We start from the raw sequence: 11,377 nt of genomic DNA, 5'->3' as shown, positions 1-11,377 counted from the left end.
AGGTGTGTGTGTGTGTATATACAGTCTCCAATAAGAGTCTGTACTCCAGGTGTGTGTGTGTATATATATACAGTCTCCAATAAGAGTCTGTACTCCAGGGGTGTGTATATATATATACAGAGTCTCCAATAAGAGTCTGTACTCCAGGTGTGTGTATATATACAGAGTCTCCAATAAGAGTCTGTACTCCAGGTGTGTGTGTGTATACAGAGTCTCCAATAAGAGTGATTCTGAACTCCAGGTGGGGCTGCACATTGGTGGTGGTGGAGGGGAGTCCCCATTACCTGTAAAGTGCTTTGAGTGGAGTGTCCAGAAAAGCGCTATATATGTGTAAGCAATTATTATTAATTATTATTATAATAATTATTATTATTATTATAATTGCTCCAGGTGTGTGTATATATATACAGAGTCTCCAATAAGAGTCTGTACTCCAGGTGTGTGTGTATATATATATACAGAGTCTCCAATAAGAGTCTGTACTCCAAGTGTGTGTGTGTATATATATACAGGGTCTCCAATAAGAGTCTGTACTCCAGGTGTGTGTGTATATACAGAGTCTCCAATAAGAGTCTGTACTCCAGGTGTGTGTGTGTATATATACAGAGTCTCCAGTAAGAGTCTGCACTGCAGGTGTGTGTGTGTGTATACAGAGTCTCCAATGAGTCTGTACTCCAGGTGTGTTTATATAGAGAGAGTCTCATAAGTATGTAGTCTAGAGTTTACACATATATAAAAATTTTATAAACACATTTGTCAAAAAACAGATCAACAACCAACATATTTTTGTAAACCAAATATAACATTTATTTATTTTTTTATCTTTCCTTTTAACAAATTTTCTTTGAAATCAAAAACAATCTCACAAAAAAGATTTTTTTTCTTTTCAATTCACAATTGAACATGAGTCACAGCATTCAAAATCCAGAGTGAAGGAAACTCACAAACACACACCCACAGAATATGAGTACAGCAAGATTACAGAAGAGGAAAGCACCAGCCCCGACCTCACCAACATGGTTGTCAGGGCAAGCAGGTTTGAGTAAAGGAACAAAAGTGGCTTGACCTCACCAATATGGCTGCCAAGGTGAGGCGATATGCCCTCACCAAATTGGCCCAGTGGCCAGAATAAGTACACAAACAACAAAATAAATTTCAAGCCAACCCCACTTTTGTGGTGGCTGGCGTGAACTCAAAAACACAAAAGGACAAACAAGAAATGAAAAAAAAAATCTAACTTGACCTTTTTATATGGTCAAAGTGTATTCTTCTGTTAAAAAATCCAGATCTCATTTTAGAAAAAATGTCCGTCAGTCTTCACATTATAATGAAAACAAGCATTCAACAGAAAACTACAATCCGTAATGAGAGAAGGAACATTGACATGCACAGGTAAGGAACCGCAAAGCAAGTGACAGGCTGGGTTTATCTTGCTGGCTCTCAGACTGATGACAGACGTGCTGAGAGCTGGCAGTAATCTCTCCTTAATCTGAACTCCCCCTTCCTCTACTGCATTTAAACCAGGAAGGATTGGGTCTGTTGGCTCTGAAATCCCTAGATTACAGTGCTGGCCCGTCCTCCCTCCTCCTCCTCCCTCTCTGTTGCTACTTCACCAACCCCCAGAGTGACTAGACTGGTTCCAGCATGGACCACCTTCTCTCTCTCTCTGTCTCTCCATCTCCTCTCCTGTCCTCTCCCTCTTCTCCTTCTCCTCTTTCTCTTCTCTCTCCTCTCCCCCTTCTCTCCCTCTGTCTCCCCTTTCCTCTATCTCTTCTCTCTCTTTGCCCCCTGTCTCTCCCCCTTCTCTGTCCTCTCCCCCCCCATCTCTCCCTCGTCTTCCTCTGCAGGGGTAATTCCTGCTGGTCTAGCGAGGAAGAGAGGGCCGAGAGGGAGGGAGGATGGGAAACGCCGGCAGGACTGAAACAGGTGTCCAGATCCGCTCCGGTCCGCCCACACAGCTCGGGAGGAAGCTGCTCGCTGCTCCAGCAGAGGCGCGCGCTGGCGGAGGAGAGGAAGGAGTGTAGGAGGGGAGTGGAGCCGGAAGAACCACAGAGAAACCGGGAGCAGTGGGCTTCGTCTCACTCTCTCCCAGGCCCTGCGTCCTCCATTTCCACAGTCCAGCCAGGAGACCTTGTCAGGCTTCATTCAGTTTGTCTGGAAGCCCGATAGATGGTCAGACAACCAGGGTGATCTTCAGACACCAATAAGTCCAATAGTCAGCCAGCGTGGTAGTCAGTAAGTCAGAGTCAGGCAGTCCTGAGGTCTTTCTGTCAGTGTCAGATAGTCAAAAAGTCAGTGTCAGGCAGTCCGGAGGTCTTTCTGTCAGTGTCAGATAGTCAGTAAGTCAGTGTCAGGCAGTCCGGAGGTCTTTCTGTCAGAGTCAGATAGTCAGTAAGTCAGTGTCCGATAGTCCGGAGGTCTTTCTGTCAGAGTCAGACAGTCTGGAGGTCTTTCTGTCAGAGTCAGACAGTCTGGAGGTCTTTCTGTCAGAGTCAGATAGTCAGGAAGTCCAGCAGTCAGTGCGTCAGATAGTCCGGAGGTCTTTCTGTCAGAGTCAGATAGTCCGGAGGTCTTTCTGTCAGTGCGTCAGATAGTCAGTATGTCCGATAGTCAGTACATCCTTCAGTCAGTCAGTGTGTCAATTAGTCAGGAGTCCATCAGTTAGTGTCTGGTAGTCCATCAGTCAGTCTGGTAGTCAGTGTGTCGGATAGTCTGTCAGTCAGTGCTTCAGAGAGTCAGTGTGTCAGATAGTCAGCATGTCCTCTCGTCAGTCAGACAGTAGGTCCTTTATTCAGTCAATACGTCTGATCCTCAGCCAGTATGTTCTTTAGTCAGTCCATCAGCCAGACTGAGTGTAAATCCGGCATCCAGCAAGTGGTTCCATCGTCACAGTATCAGGTTGCCAGGCAGTCAAAATGTCAGTCAGTTGGTTCATCAGGATTCCAATTAGCCAGCATGTCAGTCCATCGGCATCAGTCAATCAATCAATCTCTGGCTATGTCCATTTAGTCCGTTGGTCTTTGTGTCACTCAGTTATCCAGTTCGGAAGTTTGTAAGTCCACTGTTAGGTCAGTCCCTTGGTCCAGCCAGCACTCCCTTTGTCAGTCTGCAAGTCAGTTCCTTGTCCAGGATCCCAGATTCCGAACACAAGGGGGGAGGTTCACACTGGGAATGGTGGTCACAGCCCAGGAACCGGCTGCACTAGGAGCAGTGTGGCTTGCAGCCCCTAGGGGGCAGTGTGGAGGGGCAAGGGTAGGACTAGGGTGACGGGACAGAGCAGACAGAGGAGGGGGTGGAATCTCTCCTGCAGCGCTGGGAATCACCGGGTGGGCAGAGCCGAGGGACTCCACAGCGCGGGAAGACGAACATGAACGAGTCAAAAACAGAAGATGGCACGAACGCCAGGAATAAGGATATAGAAACAAACACAGCACAGAAAAAGAAAAGGAAACCTGAACTGGAACGTCACGCGTAGATCTGTGTATTTGCGGTTTCATTGTCCACACCGAGGCTGTCTAGTCCTGGTCCTGGAGGGGGCGCTGTGTCTGCAGGTTTTGTCAGTCTCTCTAAAGCAGCTTCTCCTGAAGAGCTGGGAAAGGCTGTTAAATCGGTGCGGTTACACAAATATTTAGGTTAATGAGAGCTCTGTGGGATTGAAAAGGACTGGGGAGCTCTGGTCAAGTCCATCAGTGCCAGTGTCCTGCAAGAGTGAGTATCTCTGGAGTAGACACACAGGTGCACAACTCTGGTTGAGGATTTCTAGGTCTATCGAAATTAACAGCTAAAGAAACTTGAAAAGGACTGATTGGGTCCAGTAAGCTGACAGTCAGCTCAATCAGGTCAATCAGAGCAGAGGTGGAAGAAACAGACACAGAATCCACTGGAGCTCCAGGACTAGAGCTGTGGTGAGCTTCCGCGCCACACAGATAGAAGATTGCACCAGCCATAATGCACGTGTTCCCCTTGCCAGCAAGTTAATATGCAAATGATCTGATGCCGGGCTAGTAAAATGTGTGCGCTAACCTCAGCGTAGTACGTGTGCGAGATCTGGCGCTCAAGTAAGCGATCGTCTGCGTCAGTCCCCCCCCCCGCCCCGGGTGACAGGTGCCGCATGCTTCATGATCTCCGTGTCTGACCGGCCTGCTGGAGCCTGTCGAGGCTCTGCCTGTGCCGGGAACGCATCGCGTGCCATTCGATTCGGAAAAAGAACAAAAAACAGCGACGTGCGAGCTCCACAAACAGAGACAACATCTACAGCAACAGAGGCAGTTTAAAAATAGAGACTGTGTAAATATAGAGCCTATATGCATATCTATATAGTATGTGTTTATGTACATACAGTATGTATGGAAATATATACAGTCTGGTACAGTGTGGTGTGGATATTGGTGTCAGCGTTGTTGTTTCCAAAAGGCGGATTCCAAAAATAAAGATGCATATATTTTGAAAAACTAACACTTTCAGCTCTGTGTCATCCAGTGACTTCTGCATGCGTGCAGTATGTGTGCACATTGTATTAAAACCTCTGTCTCTGTCTCTCAGAAAACTGGAAGCAATTTAAACCTGATTTTCTCCTCCTTTCAAACCGTGCCTGGATCACCTCCTTGTGGCTTCCCTGTCTTTGTCTGGTAGCACCCGGTCACTGGGAATCCCCATCTTTTCGCTGGGAACATTCCGACCATATCTACCCTGGACACGGGCGACTTTGTCTTGGATCCCTCACTTTGCTTCCGGTGTGTTTAATGGGTTAACAGGGCCTAGGAACGATTTCTCCTTTTAAAAAAAAGATATGTGTTAGTGCGCGCACACTAAAGAATTTCTAAAGCAACGTGGATGAGGAATTCAAAGATTTTTTTTTACCGGACTTAAATCACACTCTGCCAAGAGGAAGCTGGCAGAAACAAACTACAAACCGAGGAACAATCGGTAACAGAGCAGTCAGAGCAAGCAGTGTATAGCAGTTATAGGAGCAACCATTGTTGCAGCGATAGCAGCACTAGCAGTAGGAATAGTAACAGTACTAGCAGTCGCAGTAGGAATAGTAACAGTACTAGCAGTCGCAGTAGCAGTAGGAATAGTAACAGTACTAGTAGTCGCAGTAGCAGTAGGAATAGTAACAGTACTAGCAGTCGCAGTAGCAGTAGGAATAGTAACAGTACTAGCAGTCGCAGTAGCAGTAGGAATAGTAACAGTACTAGCAGTCGCAGTAGCAGTAGGAATAGTAACAGTATTAGCAGTCGCAGTAGCAGTAGGAATAGTAACAGTACTAGCAGTCGCAGTAGCAGTAGGAATAGTAACAGTACTAGCAGTCGCAGTAGCAGTAGGAATAGTAACAGTACTAGCAGTCGCAGTAGCAGTAGGAATAGTAACAGTACTAGCAGTCGCAGTAGCAGTAGGAATAGTAACAGTACTAGCAGTCGCAGTAGCAGTAGGAATAGTAACAGTACTAGCAGTCGCACTAGCAGTAGGAATAGTGACAGCGCTAGCAGACGTAGCGGTAGCTGTAGTAAAAGTAGCTGCACTGACTGTGGTGGCAGTAGTGTTGCTGTGTGCTGTAGCGGTAGAAGTAACAGTAGTTGCAGTGCTAGCGACAGCGGTTTGTAAGTCAGCTGTAGCGGCGGCAGCAGCAGTATTAACGGTGTCTGCGTTCGTGCCAGAGGCAGCCGTAATCGGCCTTATCGGTAGCGTAAAACGGCAGAGGTGTCAACAGTACCCTACTACGCTAGACGCCCTCCGCCTATACGCCCGCACTCCAAAAGACTCGGGTAACACACAGACACTCCGGTCTCAGGGTTCGAAGGCCCTCGAACGGGCAAGAGACAAGTAAAGAGCAGGAGTGGAGTGGGTCAGAGTTTAGAGGAGTGGGGCAGTTTCAGGGTAAATAGGCAGGCAGGAGATGTTTCTCGTGGGACGTGGGGGCAAAGAGGGGTGTTCAGCCGAAGAGCAGGTGGAGGGAGAGGGCAAGCAAGGCCAGGGCGAGGGGGTACAGGCGGGCAGGGTGGGGCAGGGATGGGGGCGATGAGGAGGAGGGATCAGAGACATCGAACCCGGGTGGGCATTCGAGCTCAAAGCAGCGGACGGAGGAGGCGTCCTCGTTGCCGTAGTTGGCCCAGTACTCCTCCGCGTCCAGCTTGGGCAGCGCGACCTCCTCCTCCCCGATCTCGTACTTGGAGGACGAGAAAGAGGTGGACGAGGAGGAGGAGGGAGGCAGGGAGTTGTGGGGCTTGTTGGAGGAGAAGGGGAAGGCCTTGACCGTCTCCGAGCTCTTCCCGAAGATCCCCTTGGAGCTGGAGACCGGTTTGGCCTTGGAGAACCACCAGCGGGTCTTGGTGCTGAAGGTAGTGGTGGTGGTACCGGCCAAGGAGCCCGGATCGGGCAGCGGGCAAGTGGCGAAATCCATCTCCCGGAGGAACCGGAGATCCACGCCGCGCCTCAGGGAAGGGGAGGAGCACACCAGCTCGGAGCTGGACACCCGGGATTTGCGGAACCACTCCCACAGGGAGCGGGCCTCGCAGCCGCAGGACCAGGGGTTGCCGTTCAGCCTGAGGAACTGGATGGAGGCGGTGTCCCGCAGGACCTGTCCCGGGAGCTCCGAGAGGGAGTTGTTGAACAGGAACAGCATGGTCAGCCTTCCCAGGTCCCGGAACGCCTTCCTGTTCACCTGCCTGATCCGGTTTTCGTGCAGCAGCAGGCGGTCCAGGTTGACCAGGCCCCGGAAGACGTTCTCGGACAGCGTGCGGATGCGGTTGCCGTGCAGGAAGAGGTGGGTGAGGTTGACCAGGTCGGAGAAGAGGTCGTCCTGCAGGAGGTGCAGCTGGTTCTCCTGCAGGTAGAGGAACTGCAGGCTGTAGAGCTTGTGGAAGATGTCGTGGGGCAGCACGGAGAGCCGGCAGCGGTGCATGTGCAGGCTCTGCAGCCGCTCCAGGCCCCGGAAGGCGCCTCCGTCCAGCCAGCGCAGGTAAGGGTTGTCCCCCAGGTCCAGCTCCTCCAGCTCGCGGAGCTCGCTGAAGGCGCCGGCCTCGATGGAGGTGATGTTGTTGGAGTACAGCCACAGGACCTGCGGAGAGGGCAGAGGGCAGAGGGCGGGGGTCAGAGAGAGGCGCTGCGGGTCAGCAGAGAGCATGTGGTCAGGACAGAGCAGACGGAACAGGTATACCCACTGCAGCAGGGCAATACGCACACTGTAACACACACACAGATGGTATATCACTCACCACCAGCAGTGCATTGCACCAGAACTCCTGTGTGTCACACAGAGGACACACTACAGACACAGAGAGGACAAACCACTGACACACAGAGGACACACTACAGACACAGAGAGGACACACTACAGACACAGAGAGGACACACAGAGGGCACACACGCCTGCCCTACCTGTGTCTCGAAGCCGAAGGAGTCGGAGCGCAGCTCGGTAATGCGGTTATTCTGCAGGAAGACTCTCTGGGAGTCGAAGGGGATGCCGGCCGGCACAGTGGTGAAGTTCTGGGACTGGCAGCTGACCGTCATGGGAGAGGGGTAGCACACGCAGAGCCGGGGGCAGGCGGACACGCCGCCCGGCCGCACCACTACACACCACACCACCAACCACAGAGTGAGGCCGCCTGGCAGAGAGAGGAGAACACGAGGGGTTAGTAGGGAGCAGCACAGGGCAGAGGGGAGACGGCAATAAACTGTAATACAGTATCATCATTCCTGATCATCACCATGGGTCACTCTAGCACAGTATCATCATTCCTGATCATGATCATCGTGGGTCACTGTAGCACAGTATCATCATTCATGATCATCACCATCGTGGGTCACTCTAGCACAGTATCATCATTCATGATCATGACCATCATGGATCACTGTAGCACAGTATCATCATTCCTGATCATCACCATGGGTCACTCTAGCACAGTATCATCATTCCTGACCATCGTGGGTCACTCTAGCACAGTATCATCATTCATGATCATGACCATCATTGATCACTGTAGCACAGTATCATTATTCCTGATCATGATCATCATGGATCACTGTAGCACAGTATCATTATTCCTGATCATGACCATCATGGATCACTATAGTACAATATTGTCATTCATGATTATCATCAACATCATCATCATCTTGGTTACTGTAGTACAGTATCATTATTCATCTTTAACCTTTCTGATTATCATCATCACCATCAAGGTCACTGAAGCACATTATTATTATTATTATTATTATTATTATTATTAGGGAAATGCAGTCGGTGGTTTAGGCAGCTGGTGGTGTTGTTGCGTTCTGAACTAACCAGTTCTTCGGAATAAGGAAGAAGCGAACTACTGTACACACAGCACAACCGCACAGAGACGAGAGACGGATTCCGAGAGAGGGCGAACCGCAGCTGGAATCTCACACCGTGGCTCAGCGCAACTCAAACAGATCTTGCAACCGCGTTGAACGTCAAAGCCCGCTTCTGGGAACTGAAACCCACAAGACGGGCTGCTGTTACTATAGGCGCGGCAATGAAACCACCGGCACGCAGCCCTCGTCGCCGCCGACAGGCCGGGCCCGGGGCTCAATGGAAAACCTGCGAATCCATTGGCGTCACAACTTGGAACAGGAGCCGCGTGTGCTCATCTATAATTCACCGCGTGCATAATTCAGCGCGCTCCGGCCATTGAGAAAGGTGTCCGGTTACCGGAGACAATGGGGGCTCATTGAGGAAAACGAGCACGAGGCAGCGGCTGTCCCGCGCGCAACATTTTCCTACGCTCTCATTTCGGGCTCGCGGTCGCGCCTCATTGACCGTGCGCGCGGGCACACGCGCTGCCGGTGCTCCGCGGAAGCCGCGGTCTGTGTCGCCCGGTCTCTGCACTCGACGACCCGCGACTGCTGCGCTGTCGTGCGTGGGGAGAGGGGGGTGTTCTTCCTTGTGTGCTCTGCAGTGCATATGTTTTTTAATCCTGCTTCGAAAAACACTCTAACTTTTTTTTTTTTTACCAGTGCAGGAAAACATGTAGCCTGACTTATTCATAATGTTTCCTTGACGCGCAACTGTTTAAAACCAAGCGCCCTATCTTTACGCTTTTTCCCACACTGTTTGATCATTAACAATCTTTGTTAATCTTGCTTTGGAAGATTATTACGCGCTATCCAGCTAAAATCTCGACCGAGTTTAGCTGCACCTTGAACCCCCTGGAGCCTGAGGCGCGGAGCTGCGCTGTAGCAGACTGGGGATGGTAGAAATGAGTACGGTGTTCAAACTAACGGGAAAACGTGTTAGAGTTGGCAGCTACAGCTCAGATCTAAGTAACCCGAGTATTAGTTTTCTATCTGGGACATCTCCTTGGAGTACTGCGTCACCAAAAGCTGCATAACGAGGACCAGCGCGAGCCCTCGCTCCAGGTGCAGCCTCTTAAATAGTCACTTGTCATTTCTGATTACAATCATGTCACCTGCTTTAATTGGAACTTGATTTGAACTTGTCGTTTTCTTTCTAATCGGTAAGACGCTGAGCGCATTGTTCGCACTGAAAACGACAACAAAGAACACATTGTACTGAGGTAAATTAATGTCACTAATGATTTAGGAATGTTATATCACCGTATTTCCCAGACTTTGCCAATTTTGCTCTTGTCACTGCCCCTGCTAGCTCTTTTGCGCTCAGTAATTCTGTCTTCCTCCCACGGCAGGAGGGACTCTGACAGGCGCGGGCCGCACTGACCGGCTCTAACGATTTCAGCAGAAATCTCTCCGAGCTCGTTGTGAGCCCGGGTGTCCGGTCCTCGTACAAGACTCTCGCACCCGCCGCTGCGCTCGGGCACAACCGCGAGAAAGAAGTTCTCTTCCTCCCGCAGTGTGGAAGCGGGGGGGGGGGGGGGGGCCGCAAACGGAACGAGGCTGTTCCGACTTGCTCCACACCCCCGCCACCCTTTGTGTAAAGAAGTGCCTCCTGTTCTGACCGGAGGACCTCCTCGAGCTGTGACTTGAAGGAGGCCAGGGTATCGGCTTCAGCAGCGTTACTGGGTAGCTTGTCCCAGACTAGCACAGCCCAGATACATCTCTTATCATTCTGATCTTAAAACGCTGAGAGTGTTTTACATGCATGCATTCTCACAGGTTATCGGAAATAAAAGAAAGTGTTTGGGGGATCGAGCCCTTAGTGACACACTCCAATGGGTCCACTCGGCACGACTGAGCTCCCAGAGCTCAATCTCCCCAGCTCTGTCTCCCTGGCTAACATTAATATTAGTATTAACTGGCTAACACAGTAACACTCGTTTACACTGGCTAACACATTAATAACCGTTAACACTGGTTAACACAGTAATACTCCTTAACAATGGCTAACATTACTAACCGTGAACACTGGCTAACACAGTAATAACCGTGAACACTGGCTAACACAGGGCAGTGAGCGCCACAAGTAACAACTAAACCTCACAGCACCTGAAAAGTGCTTTTTCGAGGACAACCTTGCGTTCTGTCACGACTGATAACAACAACAGTGGAAGCAGTCTTAGACGGATGCAGGTCTGACAGAAAAGAGCCCCGCAGAAGACCGGTCACTCACTTTTGAAGTTGCGAGCGGTGGAGCTCCTGCTCCTGGAGCTCCGTGTCCTCGAGCGGGTTTCCATGTCCAACCAAAGCCGGGAGCGAGTTAGCCTGAGGCGGGCGAGGCGCTGCGTGCTATCTCCGCTGTGAGCAGCTCTGGTGTCGGAGGCGAGTGGCGCTCGCTGGGTCTGGCGGTGAGTTGCCGGTTGACTGCTGGATCTGCGGCTCGCGGCGCCTGTTATAGCCGGCGCGTGCCTACGATGGGGGCTGTGGCTGTTCCTACACGCCGCAGCCGGGTCAGCTCGGCGCGAGGGCGGGGGGAGGAGGAGGAGGGCGCCGTGCCCGGTGATGACGGAGCCGGGAGAAGGGGGGGGGGGGACCCCGAGGAGGGGAGGGGAGGAGACGATCCGGAACTTATAAATAGAGGGCAGAGCATCGATTTTCCTTCCCCGCTCTTCTGTCAGAGCGCCCAAGACACGGTCTCATGGTTCTCTGTAAATTAAACACGCCGAGAGAAACTCGGTCCCCGTTCCCCCGCCCTCGTCACCGATTCTGTAGAAGAACACCGGGCGGAGAAACGAGGAAACTGGCCGCGGTGTCAGGCTCAGTCCATCTCCCGCGCCCTCACCCCGGGCCCCACACGGGCCGCCCTGACCCGAGCCTCGCCCGGCTCAGGACACCGGGCGCGCTGCTCCCGAGCCGAGACCATCCCGGACACGCTCTGAGGGGGGACAGGGGGTGACAATTAGCTAGCACTAATGAATCCAGGGCACAGGTTTTTGGACAATGCGGACCCCATGCTCCACACAGACAGCCAGGCGGCCATAGCAGTCTGGAATCGAACCCG

The 11,377-nt window shown here is 51.4% G+C and overlaps 1 protein-coding gene across 1 annotated transcript; it reads right to left on the bottom strand.

Annotated features, from left to right (window-relative positions):
* Positions 1–810: 810 nt before the first annotated feature.
* Positions 811–10,851, bottom strand: rtn4rl2a (reticulon 4 receptor-like 2 a). The gene is made up of 3 exons (XM_069191312.1): positions 10,550–10,851; positions 7,378–7,604; positions 811–7,057 (listed from the first exon to the last, which is right to left on the bottom strand). Exons 1-3 carry the CDS (start codon positions 10,611–10,613, stop codon positions 5,933–5,935), a joined length of 1,416 nt encoding a protein of 471 aa, XP_069047413.1. The 5' UTR covers positions 10,614–10,851; the 3' UTR covers positions 811–5,932.
* Positions 10,852–11,377: the final 526 nt, after the last annotated feature.

The sequence above is a fragment of the Lepisosteus oculatus genome, chromosome 6 (assembly GCF_040954835.1).
Source record: "Lepisosteus oculatus isolate fLepOcu1 chromosome 6, fLepOcu1.hap2, whole genome shotgun sequence".
Classification (NCBI taxonomy): Eukaryota; Metazoa; Chordata; class Actinopteri; order Semionotiformes; family Lepisosteidae; genus Lepisosteus; species Lepisosteus oculatus.
This window is presented reverse-complemented; position numbering and strand designations above follow the sequence as displayed.